The 16499-nt window shown below is 41.2% G+C and overlaps 1 protein-coding gene across 2 annotated transcripts in view; it reads right to left on the minus strand.

Moving 5' to 3' along the window:
- The window catches only part of LOC137278504 (pre-mRNA-processing factor 6-like), a 105117-nt gene extending 90845 nt beyond the window's left edge, over window positions 1–14272 (minus strand). The window contains exons 1-12 of one of the 2 annotated variants that reach the window (XM_067810862.1): window positions 14133–14254; window positions 13702–13761; window positions 12392–12482; window positions 11084–11281; window positions 10163–10257; window positions 4247–4328; window positions 3795–3905; window positions 3209–3303; window positions 2912–2976; window positions 2418–2545; window positions 2148–2274; window positions 1541–1659 (exon numbers count right to left, since the gene is read on the minus strand). In XM_067810862.1, the coding sequence (XP_067666963.1) occupies window positions 1541–1659; window positions 2148–2274; window positions 2418–2545; window positions 2912–2976; window positions 3209–3303; window positions 3795–3905; window positions 4247–4328; window positions 10163–10257; window positions 11084–11281; window positions 12392–12482; window positions 13702–13761; window positions 14133–14221 (1260 nt within the window). In that variant the 5' untranslated portion in view covers window positions 14222–14254. Of the gene's footprint in view, window positions 1–1540; window positions 1660–2147; window positions 2275–2417; window positions 2546–2911; window positions 2977–3208; window positions 3304–3794; window positions 3906–4246; window positions 4329–10162; window positions 10258–11083; window positions 11282–12391; window positions 12483–13701; window positions 13762–14132 lie in introns of both variants that reach the window. The other variant, XM_067810861.1, reaches the window with a different exon arrangement.
- Between the last annotated feature and the right edge of the window lie 2227 nt (window positions 14273–16499).

A 16499-nucleotide genomic window follows, 5' to 3' on the forward strand; every position in this document is an offset into this window, starting at 1 on the left:
GTCGCTGGGGAGTCCCATGGAAGCCGAAGCCGGATACACACCCGACTCCGGACGAACGCCGATCTCCTGACGGAGACCGGACATCGCATCCGAAATCAGGGTATGCACCGACGCCATTTGCTGCTGTAACAAAGACGAAAGTAAATCAAAAGTTAACGGTTGCGAGGGTTCAGTGGGAGGTGCTGCGGAGGTAGAAGCCACCGCTGGAGGTGGAACCGAAGTACCCTTCGCTGGTTTTGCCGTATCCCCCCCCGAGACTGACGCCGAAGACGCCTTCTTAATATCTTTTTTAGCTTTTTTTGAAGGCGGCTCCTGAGCCCAAATATCCCCCCCCGCCTGGATCAAAGATCTATAAAAGATCAAGTCTGCATGACGGGATTTTTGAGCCCTGGGGGAAAAGTCCTGACATACGGCGCATCCTTGCTCGTCGTGAGCTTCCTCCGCCAAGCAACGCAGGCACAGAATATGCTTATCCCTCGGGGGGAGTTTTGCGTTACAAGTAGCACACACCTTGAACTGGAAAAAACCGAACCGTGCTATGATTAATAGCAAGGCCCGTTAATCCAACAAACACATGAGTATTTAACAGAAACAATAATACGCACTGGCGATATTTAACCGTTAAATAATAAGAAAGCTATTTATGAAAACATACAATAGCATATAAGGATTTCTTTACCATGGAAAAGAAAGGTAAAAAACCATACAAATATCCGGTTTGTATTTAAAACCACCTAAAAGAATAGGCAGAAGAAATAACCACCAGGTACGTGCCGCCCGCCATCTTGTCAGCCACATGACTGAAGACCACGGTAGCCACGGAAAGTTACAACATTTCATGAATGAAAGAGAGTGAAATATGCATTCCTAATACCGCCCGTGCGTTAAAAAGGAACCATACATACGGTTTTCGTAGCTTTCTCACTCATTTCTCTTCAATTCGTAGGTTCTCTAAGTATGAGAGCTTGCTGATGGACGACTGTCCTCAAAGACGACAGCATGAAAAGTGAGGTATGAGGTACACGGCGAGAGTTACCTGCTCTTGGCTGTTAAGGGGCCCAGTTGGGGGCCCTGTAGGGGTGGTCTCACAAGACAAAAACGAGTTTTTGTTTTGTAAAATATTTATTCAATATTGTTACAACTGTCGTAGGCATTTTTAAATGGACATTTTAATGCTATATATGTACCCCAAGGAGGACTTCTTCTGAAAAAGAATCAAATGAACTGTAACTCAATTATTAACGCCAATGTTTTTCACTTACGACATACAAAAGTGAATATGCAGGACTTTGACCTTAAATATTTGAGTAATATCACTTGTTATCCTGATTAGGAACACCATAAATGGGCTAAATACACTGGCCATTGTGATGAGTGGCTAGTTCAACATCTGTCCTACCTCCTTCCCTCCCTACCTACAAGCCATCCACACATGTCAACTTGTCGTTTTGGCATGTGCTTCAACCCCCTGGCTACCCAGCTGCCCTCAGTCTTCCCTGTTAAACACATCATGACTTGTTGCAGATTGAGACAACCATACCTCGACACTTGTGGGGCAGCACTCCACGGCTCGACTCAACATAATCCTAGCATCCTCCTCGCCTTCCTGCTCCACCGCCAGCTTCCAAAGACGCACCGAGTTGGGGATGTGCTCCAGTGCTGTAAAAATTGTAAAACTTGAAAACTGGGAAACATTGCTGTTAAATGTTAAACTGAGCAGAATTCCAACACCATGGATTTGTTAACAATCAAGTTATAGAGATGTCAATAGTGACTGAATATGACTGACATCGTGGGCAATGGCTGGCAATGTTAGAGTTACTGCGACACGCTAGTCACGCTAGTTACCTGTTATAAAGTCATGATTCCCACACTGCTTGGATCATACATGTTATTCTACCCCAGGGAATATTTGGATCATACATGTTATTCTACCCCAGGAAATACTTGGATCATACATGTTATTCTACCCCAGGGAATATTTGGATCATACAAGTTATTTTACTCCAGGGTATGCTTGGATCATACATGTTATTCTATTCCTGAGAATAGTTAGATCCTACACGTCTGCTGGGTTCATGAATTGAGGCAATCTCCTTGTCATGCCTGTTATTCATGTGTCACAGTGTTCTGGATATTGTTCGCACCCTTTCTGAACACTCTCTTCCTTGCTTTCAGCTCCTGCTCCAAGTCCGCAGCTTTGATCCACACCCTGACCGAGCTGGGGAGATGCCGGACAGCCTGCGCCACCACAGCCTTGGCCTGGTCCCCAGGCTGAAAAGTGTACAAACATGTTACTAAAGACTTTCAAATAATTCAAATTTGTATGTGAAATTTATTGTCACTGAAATCTGAATAACATTAAATAACGTTTCTCCTTGGACGAAACTATTATGGGGTACTGAATGCTAGGTTACCATGAGTCTTGCAGCCTCAAGCCAGGCATCTTCACTCTTTGGACACTCCTCACATCCCTTCATAATGAGGTTCCTGGCTGCCTGCACCTTGCCTGTCACCTCCTCCAGACGAGCAGACGCAATCCATGCTGAAACAGACATTTTGGCAGTCATATCAATACTCATTTGACCCCTCTCCAACCTACACAAAGTGTAACGTGTCATATTTCAATTATTTGGGTTTACACTTTCTCAGTAAAATACAGATTCTGTACTCTTGTTGGGTTGAGACCAATCCAGGATTCAAACCCACAATCTCAGAGTCAGCCACTGCAGTTTCAAAATTGATGAAAACTCATATATATCTGCTGCTGATCATACTAGAGCATTCCATGACAACTATTCAAGTTTTTGTAGCTATGTATATGATTTTGAATAAAAGCTTTTTTGAATTTTTAAGAAATACTGCAAGATGGAGCGGCACACATGTGTACCAGTTACACAGTCATCCTCACCTGGGGGGTGTTTGGGGTTGGTTTCCCTCACTGACTTCAGCAGGAGTCGGGCTTTCTTCACATCACTGAAGCATAGAAAAATGGCTTAGTTCTAGATGACGTTGGCATTGTTAGATTCTTGTGTGGGTACTATGGCTTGTCTGTGATCAAGGATTAAATAGATGTTCACACATGTTTACTTTTCTAGTCTGCTAAACAATTCAGTAAAGATATGTAAGTAGTGGTGCATATTAGGAACAGTATGTGTGACAGGCGTGACAGATACAGTGTTTAGTCCAGGAGTGGCTCTTGACGTACTTGATGTCTCCTCCATGTGAAGGTAACATGGACTGTAGGTCGGTCAGGTAGCCTTTGGGATCAACGACAGTCTGGCCTGCTACTGAGTCTGATACCTGACAGAAAAAAACAGACAATACAGATGGGTATCACTACTAGTGAGTGAGTTTAGTTTTACGCCACACTCATCAATATTCCAGCTATATGGCAGCAGTCATATTATCGAGACTGGACAATCCAGTGATCAACTGCATGAGCATCAATCTGTATAACTGGGAAACCGATGATATGTGCCAAGAAGTCATCAAGCCTGACCACCCGATCCTGGTAGTCACTTCTTAAGAGAAGCATAGTTGCCTTTTGTGGCAATCATTGGTACCTGAAGACCTATTCTACTCTGGATCTTCACTACTAACTTGGACAAATAGTCAGCATGGTCTTTGGTGTGGTATGTGATATAGCAGTACAGTAGCTTGATCAGCAAATGAAATTACTCTAACTCATGAACAATTTGCTTACTGAACAATGTACCTGTCCTTATTACTGGGTTTGAGAAACCAAAAAAGGATATGATGTTACCTATCATTGTGCACTCCCTGTAACATACCTGTGTGAGCTTGATGCCCATCAGGGTGTTTCTGGCCTGACCAATCTTCTTCATGTCGATGTCTCCACTGGGAGTGGAGAAGCCAGCCGGCGTGGCCAGGCCTCCATATTGCTAAAACAAAAACATTGACATTCAAAATCTAACAATCGACATCTTTACTCACTACATGCCACTGTAATACCTCAATTTCATGTACACAAGAAAAACATAGACCCCCCAAACAACTCTGTATTTATCAAATTGAATTCAGTTACAAAAACAGACATGACATACTTTTAGGAAATTATCTCAACCGCACTGTCAAAAAATGGGAAGGTTCTTGAGACTTTTGTTGTACATACTTAACCTAAAGATCCCCATGTAAATCTTTGGACCCCTTTGTTTTTACTTAAGTCTACATAGATATGAGAAAGCATTTAATAGCTCCATGGACGTTTATCATTTGTAATCACCTGTTCTTTCTCTGAGAGAGCACTATTCATCCCAGTAGAGGCTGCAGCCCGAGCCAGAATGCTGTCCGGGACAGGTGTGTACCTGAAACATGGCCATGTCATCAGTAACACATGCCATGTCATGAACGCAACATCTTCACACTATTGACATGTCATCAGTAACCCATGCCCTGTCATCAATGTAGCATCAACATGTCATCAGTAACCCATGCCCTGTCATCAATGTAGCATCAACATGTCATCAGTAACCCATGCCCTGTCATCAATGTAGCATCAACATGTCATCAGTAACCCATGCCCTGTCATCAATGCAACATTGCTGTGTCATCAGTATTCATGCCATGCAACACTGTCATGTCATCATTAATCCATGTCATGCTGTGAATGTAATTTTCTGAAAAAAAATTATATTTTATACTTATCCTGACTCATGCCTAATTGCTCATCTCCTCTTACTGGTGAAGGTAGTGGAACACCTGATATCCCTTGAAGTTCCCTTCTAAAAGAAGTGGACGTAAAAATACCCTCACCCATGAGTAGCCTCCCCTAGCGCGCACATGATCAGCTGATTGGCCATGATAATCACTCTCACGAGAGTATAGGAATTCAGCGTGCCGGTGTGGGGCAGCTGGAAGGGTTTTCATCATGAGTCAGGATAAGTATGAAATATCAATCATATTCTGAAAATTACACATATTTCCATATCCTGACTCATGCTTAATTGCTTACAGAATCTGACCGAAACAGTGCTGGGTCATACCACACTGGATTCTGCTGGCTGTCTGCTAATATTACGTCCAAAGTTTTCCCCCATTCGGGATATTGTAACAGCGATAATCTGGTCCTCTTCTAATAGTCATTGTAGATTCTGGGGGATCACATCCAGTCGAACTTGTCTTCCATAGAGGGCTTTGTTGCCTGGCACGTGATGACATCAAAAGTAACTAGTGTCCTGCTAGTTTCTGATGCAACTATATGTCATATATAGCAATTGAGACTAGTTGCGACCCTTCTTCATGTACAAGTATCTTCATTATGAGTACAGGGTCCTAATCACTCATGCTAGTCTGTTCAAGATGTGCGCATGGACTTTCCACCATTATACTCTGCAGAGCGTCTGGCTTCCACATGTTACGGGATAAATCGGGTGAGTGAACTTGGATGGAGGAAATGCTGCTTTATATGCTCTTAGTATAACAGCTCTGATCCACACTGAGATAGTGTTGCGGGATACTTCCAAAGGTGTCCCAGTAGATATAGGGATAAACAGGTGCTTGAAACTGTCTTCTAGACTTGGTATGTGCAATATACATCTTCAATGCTCTGACTGGACATGATGATAAGTCTTGTGTATCAAGAGGTCCCAGGATTGAAAATAAGGCCGGTATGTGGAACTGTCTGTCTGGTTGACCTGGCAGTTGATTCTTTGCAATAAAATCCCATCACAGACCCAGGTGAGCTGTTTCTTGGTGACTTGCATCAAACTTTGTTCAATTAAAGTCTAGAGCATGAATTTCTGATATTCGTGCAGCTGTAGCCAAGGCAAGTAAAGATAGCGTCTTTTGAGTCAGCAGTTCAACTGAGGTTCGATCGAGTGGCTCATTCGCATCACTTGTGAGATGGTGGAGTACGACATTTAGATCCCATGCGGGAGCTCTGAATCTGCGTTGATCATCCAACTTGAAGGAGTGTAGTAAGGCAAGTAACTCCGGTACTTTAGTCAGCTTGGTCCCCATCCCCATGGCGATGACTGAGCTGAGAGCTGCCAAGTATGTAAATAATGTAGAGCCTTTCAGACGTCTGGAATGACGTAGATGGCATTGATAAGGACAGAACTTTATGGATGAGCGACTTCTTTATTCAAGTGGATGGTGTAGATAGTAGTAGAAGGCATAGGTAATCTGGTATTTGAGGATGTGTTGCCTTCATCGCCATGAATACTTTCTTCCTGGTGTATGCCTCAAATCGTTTCTGCTTGTCATCATACAGTGTGCGAGTGGATTTCCATAAGGCTAACGTTACTGCTTTCACTGCTCTCGCCGAGTATCCTCTGTGCTTTAAACAGGTCCTGATATGGTCCATATGTGAAGTTGGAACGCAGATGGTTTGCCGTGTGCCTGCTTTGTATGTGGAGGGGGATGAGAAGATTCTTCCACTCTGGTAGTTGTATTACTGGTTGTCCTAACCTTTCTATAAGTGTTGGAAACAAGTCTCTCGTTGGCCAGTAAGGTGCGACCAAAATCAGTAGTAACCCCTTCGTTTGTTTGATTTTCTCGATGACTGTTGGTAGCAGTACTGGAGGGGGGAACATCCTTTCCATGAGATGCTGAGAGCATCTGTTCCCAATCAAAGGGATCTGGTACCGGTGAGAAAAATGTTGTTGTCTGTTTGTTGAATCTTCTTGCAAATAGGTCTATTTGCGGTGATCCGAATGCCTCACTGATCAGCTAAAACGCAACCCAATGCAACATCCATTCTGTTGGTGATGGACGAAGAGGACGAGATAGGATGTCAGCCATGATGCTGCAGGCTTCTGGTATGTGACATGCTTTTACTTGGAGGTTTAAATTGTCGACTAAGTTGAAAAGTTGAAATGTCAGATGTAGCAGAGATGGTGTTATAGTTGACCCTTGTTTGTTTATGTAGAAAGCCATTGTTTAGTTGTAAGTGTGGATCATCAGTAGCTTGTCTCTCCATGATAACAACCCATGGTGGATGGCATGAATGACAGCTTTCACTTCCAGCTGGTCGATGTGAGTGAAGAGCATGCTCCTCTTTGTTCCAGATTCCTGCTGCTACCTCGTTCTCTAGATGAGCTCCCCACCCTTGCAGAGATGCATCTGCATAGAGATGGTTGTTGAATACCGGCTCTAACATATAAGTTCCTGAGCATACATCAGTGAGTCCACCAAAGCAGAAAGTGCATTGCACTGTCAGGGAGCGGAATCTGACCTCTGTTGTTGAGATGACGATTCAAGAAACCTTGTAACGGACGCAGCTGCAGTCTTCCTCTTCTGGTCATATCTTGTGCAGACGTGAGGAGACCTGGTAGACACTGCCACTGTCGAAGTGTCGACAGAGAGAGTAGAGCTTGCTTTATCATTTCTTGAATCTTGAAATGAATCCTGAGGAATTTGAGATCTTGTTGAGGTTCAGTTCCGATTTAAGGTGATGTACTAACCATCACAGTTGTGTTAGTAGCCTTATTGTAAAGTCTAACTGTAGTCTGAGTTGACTTTTCTCTTGATGCGCTTGTATGTCATCATCCTGGTAGAAAGCGCTGTGTAGCCCCCTGAGGTGTAGATAATTGATGATAGGTTTGGTTACCCGAGTAAATAGCCACGGGGCCAAAGATATTCCAAACGGTAGGACTGTCCACTGATAGTGCTCACCATTCAAAAGGAAGCGCAGATATTTCCTGGATTCTCGATGAATTGGGATATGTAGGTAGGATATCTTGCAAATATATGCTGGCTAGATAGTCTGCTGGGCGAATGAGGAATTAGTTGAGGAAGATGTATCATCTTGAAGCGTTCTGGTTTCTGTAGAAACCTTTTGTTGAATTCCTTCATGTTCTAATGAGTCGGAATTTCTCTCTGGAATTCTTCTTTGGTACTAAGAAGATTGGGGAGTAAAAGCCAGGCATTAGACTCTATGGATGTGTTACTTCTACCGCTCATTTCTGCAACTGTGTTGATATAGCATTGGTCAACTTGTCTAGTTGATTGTCTGCATAGATGATGGGAGTAGGTAGTATCTTCCAACGGAATCTTGTAGCTGTCTCGCTGAATATACATGATGTAGTCGTCGTTGAGGATTCCCCAATTCTTTCAGTAGAGTTGAAGACGTCCATCCACTTGAGATGATTGTATGGAAACGGCTAGGGGTGGAAGACTCCAGTCGTTCCGAACCTGATCTTCAGCGTTTACTTCCTCCTCCGTCCCTAGACGAATGGCCTGATGTCTGAAGGCGCTTATTTCCTGGGTAGGGGTGATGAAAAGAATATGACTTCTCCCTTTGAGGGTTGAACTTCTTATCCCTCGCTCTTTGTACCCTGGAGAACTTTGACTTGATAGTGTAACGCTGATTTGTCCAAGGACTGAAGTCAATCATCATGTTGATCATAATGATTTCCCTGGAATCTTGAGCAACCATCCTTGCTACCTCTTCAATCTTCCCATCAAACACAGTAGGTGCAGACCATGGGGCTTGATACAAAGATTTTGTGAAGTTCTCAGTCCATGACGAGACAGACAGGAGAGCTTGTCGACACAGTAGATTAAGACCCGCAGTAGTAGAGGCTAGGTGTTCGGACATAAACTGTTGATCCTTCCTCTGAGTGATAAGTGCAGACAAGATCATTGTCTCTTCCTCGTTAGCAGGACTGCTTCCAACCGTCGCGCCATAAGGCTCATCATCTGCGTCGTGAATTGCTACATGTAGGCGCCTGCATCAAATGGCTGCATTGAGTGCAGTGACAGCTGAGTTGTAGAGTTGCCTGCTGTGAAGCCTGAGGTTGCTGTCGATGTCTGCATTGTCTCATGAAGATCATAAAGGTTCTGAGGCGTTGATGATGATGCACGTTGACTACGTTGGTTGATATCTTGCTCAAAGCGTATCATGAACGGACGTTCGTTGTTGCTGTACAGGGCCGATCTCTTCTCCAAATGATTTCTTCATCGAAGAATGTTGATTCTGCGATGATCTGGAAGATGAGGATTTCGACTTAAACGCCTTTGCTTTCTTTGACTGTGACGGAACTGGCTCTGTAGACAATCTCTTCTGAGCTTTAGGAGATGACTCGCCCGACCCTGGACATAACTGTGGAGATACAGCTGACATATCACTGGAATGAATATCAGCAGCAATAAATAAATGGTTACCCGAATTTATCTCACCAGATTTAGACATGGCTAATGTGAGTTGATGCTGCCTGTCTCTCACAAGTCTGTGAACAGACTGTATATGTAAAATAACTTCTGACTCAGATAAATTTATACAAAATGAGTATCAGAACATATGGGCTTACAAGCTGGACAAAGTAAGTGCAGGTCCAACGCTGGCAGCCACAATCTACACTGTAGACATGATTTCATCAACTGAGACTAAGTCTCAGTTGATGAAATATGTGTTAAATAAAGACGAAATAATCACCAAATTGATAATAATGATGCATATACAAAAGCCAAATACAAAATTAGTTAAAGGACCAAAAGAATGAAAAACTTATCACTCTATACGGAACCCATGTGCCTCCAGCCGCCCTTGTTGGGGAGATAGGGAGAGAGGGTGAGTGTATTTTTATGTCTGACTCTTTTAGCACGGAACTTCAAGGGATATCAGGTGTTCCACTCCCTTCGCCAGGAAGAGGAGATAAGCAATTAGGCATGAGTCAGGATAAGTGTAAAATATGCAACATTGCTATGATCATTTACAGACTGCTGATAAATAGCTGGAAAATTGCTGTGTGGCATAAAGCTAAACTCCGTAACCCTGCCATTTCATCCTTTGACACTTTTGACACATCATGAACACAACAATGGCATGGCAGCAACACAACACAACCATAACATCAACACAAGACAGCCAGGTAATAAGTAAATCAATAACATGCCACTAACAAAACATAGCCATGCCATCAGTAAAACGGTCATGCCATCAATTCCAATCGCAAGTAGCCTTGAATCCTTTAAACCAGGTATTTCACAGCATGAGTTATGACTGACACCATGGATTTCCCAGTTTGACAAAATCACACAATAACATTAAAAATAATCAAAGGTGGTGTTTTTAACACCTGAATATAGGCATTTTTTGTAACTTGTCAAATCATTACCCTTTCATCCAGTGTGTTACATTTTGTGCAGAAAAAAACACTTTTCTAATCATCTCCATGTAAGAATGTGAAGAACTTACTTCTCTGTTCGTGGATTCCTCTGCCTCTTGGTCCGAGCATCGCCCACTTCTGGTAGGTTGTTCCAATCATCAACTGTCACATCAGCAAGATCTCGCTGTAAGATAGAATTACAGACATGGTGCACATGTTTGTAACAGTAGTGTGAGTGAGTGAGTTCAGTTTTACGTCGCTTTTAGCAGTATTCCAGCAATATCACAGCTGGGGACACCTGAAATGGGCTTCACACATTGTACCCATGTGGGAAATCTAACCCCAGTCTTTGGCACGACAAGCGAAAGCTTTAACCATAGGCTACCTCACTGCCCCTTGTAACAATAACCCCACACTGCTTCCTAACACAGCACTGAATTAAATTTACTGAATACATAACCGAAACTATCAGAACCTGAAAACACAACTTGATGAATGACACAAAAAGTACAAAGTAGACACCCACAAACCATAATTTTTATCACTGTCATAGGTTTGCTTTGGCATGGACAGCTGCTAGTGAACTTTAGCATACTTATATGAGCTGTGACTAATGTCCTACGTCATATTACTGCAAAAGGCAACCAATAGTTCATGCTTTGATCAGAATGTCCATGACTGACTGAGGGAAACACGAGACGAGACGAGACGAGACGAGACGAGACGAGACGAGACGAGACGTGACGTGACGAGATGAGATGAGATGAGACGAGACGAGATGAGATTACATTGGAATTAGATCACATCAATTCACACTTGAATAACCATGTGTAATAACACTCCAATATGCACTTTAAAACTCTAAATGATTTGGGACTACCAAGGTCACTATCATTCTTTCACACTAGAGAAAGTCGTAATTCCTTGTGGCTCTCTGGCTATTTCTCAGTACTCTATGTTGTGTCAGCAATTTTGCAGCTATTCTTGATGAGCCAACAAAACTGTATTACCTTCAGATCTGAGAACTGTTGTTGAATTTTGGGTCTTTCTTGACGGAATTTCTCCAGCTCTTCTCGAAGCTTTTCTTCTCTCCTCTCCCTCCTCTTTTCATCCATTCGTTTGTCAACAGCATCATATATGGCATCTGCCTCCTCGTCATCTTTGTCATAAGGATCTTTACTACACAGACTACCTCCATAACCAGCAAACTGGAAAGCAACGGTGATATCAGGTGAATGAGTTGATCAACTGGAGTGAGTGAGGGAGTGAATGAGTTTAGTTTTACACTGCACTCAACTATATTCCAGCTATGTGGCGGTGACCTGTAAATAATTGATGGGTTGCTGAAGGCCTATTCTACCTCGGACCTTCACAGGTCTGGTCAACTTTGGCGGAATGGAGGTACAAACTAATGGACTGTCTCCATTCAATAGTGGTTTCATCATATCAATCTCAGGTAGTGCTACACCAAAACGACATTAGACAAGATGGTACCTGTTACCTTGGCCTTCACTGGCTCCAGAGGACAGGTTAACTCAGAGTCAGTATACTGTGGGGTATTCATGAGTAAAACTGTGACAGTGGGCTCGCACCATAAAACTGGTATGAACACACAGACAAAGAGACAGGGACACTCTCACTGAAGAGGATTTATCATACATTCAGCAAATCATATACCCATGTTTCATCCAAACCTTCCAACCCACTAAATTTGTCAGTCGTTTCACATCAAAAACACACCGACACAGAGATTCTCTCTCTCTCTCTGGTACCCATATTCTGCTGGGTTAGCAGAGGCATTTTTTAACAAACTCATTTGCCTGATATGTGTGTCACATGAGCTTCATAGTGGGGTTGCTGATAAATTCACCAATCTGTGCTGTGTGACTGACTAAGGTGAAAAAACTAATTCCCATGACTGACCCTTAATTCCACTTACCTCTATGATTGACTAGCATGAAACAACTAATTCCTGCAACTGCCATATGAATCCACCTATCTCTGTGACTGACATGTGTGAAACAACTAATTCCTGCAACTGCCATATGAATCCACCTATCTCTGTGACTGACATGTGTGAAACAACCAATCAACATGACTGACATATTAATCATGTTAATCCACTATATATATGATGTTACAGTACAAGCTAGATGTATGCCACTGTCCCTGGGACTAAAACATGAAATCAACGGTACCTTTGACTGGATTACATATAACCACAAATACTGCATAATATTTTCTAGACCTCTTCTATATAGACTTCTATAATCCTCATGTTCATTGTAACATTTACAACTGAAACCATGCTGACTGACCTCATCAAAGTTGGCATCATTCAAATCTTCTTCTTCATCTTCTTCCTGGTCTTTCTTAGATTTTTTCACAGGAGGAGCATGACGATCTTCACTGAAAACATAATGATAATAATTATACATGAAGAATCCTTTAGACATGTACATGAAAGACTGAAACTTTACCACAATAAAAATATTTGATGACATACTTGTCAGTAATATATCTGCTTCTACAGGAAGCAACACTGAAACATGTTTTTACATCTAAATACAGCAAATATTCTTTTTAATAAGTTGAAACCAAATAACAGGATTTCAGGCACTTCATAATTTTCAGTAGCTAACTGAACCAATTTCATCATCAGCTGACAGTGTTTTATATTTGCACAGTTACTGGCCATGAGAGAACTTGTCCACTCCAGTCCCGTGGTGTGACAAACTACTGTCAATATTGTCATAATAAACTGTCAGTTAGAAGATGAATCAATTATTACATCACAGGTTTGAAACACAGATTTGGTTTCAGGTTTACAATTTGAAAACTTTGAACCAAAGTTTAAAACCCCTACGATAAAAAGAGGTAGGTTTACCTCAGTTCTCATGACACAATGATGAAATGCATTATTGGAACAGATTAGTGAAGTGTCAGTTGTTCAACAAGGTGAAGACAAGTTTCTGCAGGATCGAAGAGTTAACACAGAGATGTAAATTGTAATCAGTGGAGAGCTCATGTAATCTACACATGTGTTCATTTCATGTACCCAAGTCTCACTGTCAAACTTAAATCATTTCAAAGAGACACACAGGAAGACATCCTTTATTTTATACATTACAATTATTCAGGCTGGCATTCATATTGAAAGAGAAGCAACTTTGTATGTGTTTATATAAAACTTCACTATCTTTGATGAATTAGACATGATGTTATAGCATGTGATGAGAGAAGTGGCAAAACTCCAGCTGTATTGATGATGCTCAATTTTACACTCCATTCTTTACTAGTTGAATGTTATTTTTCAGCCTCCCATTGATATATTGGGGTACACTTAACTACTGTTGTTGAAAATTTTAGTATTCCTTCGCTTCATGTTTAACAGAATTAAAAAAGTAAGATCAGTATCCTACATAGTCAACCAGTCCACAGAAATTGCTCCACATCAGTGCCCCTTTAAATGGGCAGGGTTGTCACAGAAGTACCTTTGATTAAATATTTTCCTTTGCAATATGTATTTATTAGAGTGTAACCATGCTAAGCAAGATCAAAATTTTCTGTCAGCCCAATCAGAATGCTGGGCCCCAAAAATGAACAGGTATCTTGACTTAATACATACGGTATGTCATCTGCATCTCTGGCTGGACCAATATCAGATCGAGTTGTAAATCCTGTTGCTCTGGAAGATAAAGATCCTTTGGTGACAATGACGCATTAAACACGATGGAACATTTTCAAACATAAAATTCTTAACCATTTACACAAGAAAGATAAATCTACATCTTAACAACGGTTTGCATGAGTTAAAAGATAAAAAACAATCTTGATTCCGTTCTTACTAATAAAACACAAATATGAAAGATTGAGAAAATACGACATGTACCCTAAAGAGATGAATGCTTACGAACTTTTCTCTCTAATACGATATATATATATATATAATAAGTGATAACACGATCGATTACCGGACAATAACTATTCACACAAAGAATGTATGTTTCATACACTTGACATTACAATAACAAAGTCAGAAGTACAACAGCTTATTACCCTCTTCCAAGACCTGGTACGTAGCCCAGTGGTGCCGGCAACCCGATAAAACTTCGTTTTTTCTTGCTTACTAATGACTGCACCGACATCTTTACGTTTTGTTTCCGTCGATCGCAGGTGCGAGAACTGAAGGAATACTGTTATTTGATTGGTTCCTCAAGAGCTCCTGACAGCCTTAGTTAGGATGCAAATCTCACTAGCTGTGTGTTGGGTTGATAAAGTTTATTCTATTCTCAGCTGCGAGCATGTTGTGGTTTCATCTTTATAAAACTGATTTCTCATGACGATGAGCGAGACTATGTGTTAATGCTAGTCACATTCCTGAATCAGGGAGCATATATACAGGGGGAGAAGAAACTCCTCGAAAAGCCGCTGAACGTATGTCTCGGGTCGTTACGTAATCAGTGTAACCAATATGGTGGCAGCGTAGTATTTAAAGGGGCACTGATGCGGAGCGAATAATGTTTCTCGCCAACGGTCTAATTACGAAATCAAACCGCAAATTGGTCAGCGCCCGCTCCTTCGACCGTGACGGACAAAGGAACTGGGCTCCTGTCCATATTAGCAGAATTTCTTCACCTAAACAGTCGGGAGGCCGGATGCCCATCATATGCCATTTCTTTAAAAATATCCATGGTATTCCTTGTCTGATCGTAACCAAATATCCCAGCAGTGTAGTTCTTTTCGGATGCTTGGATGGTATAGTTACTGATCCAATTTGATCCTATTTCAGTGTTTTTAACCTGATATTTAATCATGTTACATGAAAATATGATGTCTACAGGCACGTAGCCATTTGTTTCAGTACGGAAGATTGCAAGGCTTTATATTTAGGTAATTCTGAGTGTTGGTTCAGCTGTGATAGCAAATATCTTACGAAACTTTTGGTAGCTATGGTAGCTACAATGGTTTATTATTTATGATAATAAAAACACACAGTTGATTTATTTGAATTCGTAAACAAAAAACGATGACTTTGCCTATGGTAGAGAAATCTGAAAATTTTCTTACGTAAAAAACCCTTATTTCACCTATTTACCCAAGTACACAGCAAATGCCCGTGTGTATTCCTTATGTAACGAAATTCGTTGGTATCCTCAAAACAGTTTCGGCCCATAAGTGTTTTCAGGCTGCATGCGACACAGAGATTACATCTTCCTTGCTGTAACTCGCGTTTGATGGTGTAAACCTACACGTGTTATTTGTCATCATTCTCTTGATGGTCAATTCATGAATTTATAACTTTTATAATTAGTAGTAACACAACTTCGGTTACTCAACAAAGGTTCCCATTTGGCATTTCTCCTGTCTGGAGTAAATACTCAACATTATAAATTAAGGTCTGTAATGGCAAATGTATTGTATGTTATGTAATATGTGCATGTAAGTGATGCAAGAGGGTTTATCAACTAAGTTACAAAAACAAACATCGATCAAAGGATTAACCGATAACTCACTGATTGATTAATTACTTTTATCTTCTAGCGGATTTGTCAAAAGGCAGTGTGTGTAGATGACTACACCCTGTCGTAAAGTGTAAGTGCAAAAACAACATCCTCCCTTCAAAGAATTAACCACCCTTACGTTGATTGATTGATTGCTCATTATTGGTTAACTAAATTACTTAGAATAGTGGACATCACACAATTAGTTGCCAGGTGTGCTATCTTGGGAGACCAATCAGAGGTTTATCTGGTTTTCACCAACGAAAGACGTGAAACGATGTGTTACTTTCTCGCAAATGAGACAGTTGTAAGACACGCGACACAGAGCAGGATTACTTACCAGCTGCAGATGAATGGAATACGATTTCTTTTACGTGGATATTGATGGATACATTCCTGAACAAGGTAGTAGCCTGACATCGTTGCTATAAAAGTAGTCTGTTTTACATTCATTTTTTTGCATTTTGTTTTAATTTATTTGTTGTAGCATTCAGCAGAATCTGTATGACAGAAAAAAACACACTAGATCGCGTATGTGTGTGAAATAGGATCCACATTGGCATTCTATACAAATGTATAAATGTTGCTGTTATGTTAGAAATTTACTATGAGTATAAGCAGATCGTGTGTTCTTTTATTAATTTTCAGAATCATACTAGTATGACAATAAACTAACTAGGGTTATGAGACAAAATATAGAGACGTTTTCCGTCCTAATAGTTTTTTACCATTTCTGCCACGGGCAGATGATTAACCTTCAAAGTGTTTCATTTGTTTTCATAATACATTTGGAATGAAGTAAAAATGACTTCACCTCAGTTGATCTGTCTATAATTAAACTATCAATTGCGCTTACGGACTGCGCAGCAGAGGTCACGAACCAGTCACGAATTCTGGGATATCATCCGGGTACTCACGGGAG

Source organism: Haliotis asinina, chromosome 3 (assembly GCF_037392515.1).
Source record: "Haliotis asinina isolate JCU_RB_2024 chromosome 3, JCU_Hal_asi_v2, whole genome shotgun sequence".
Lineage (NCBI taxonomy): Eukaryota > Metazoa > Mollusca > Gastropoda > Lepetellida > Haliotidae > Haliotis > Haliotis asinina.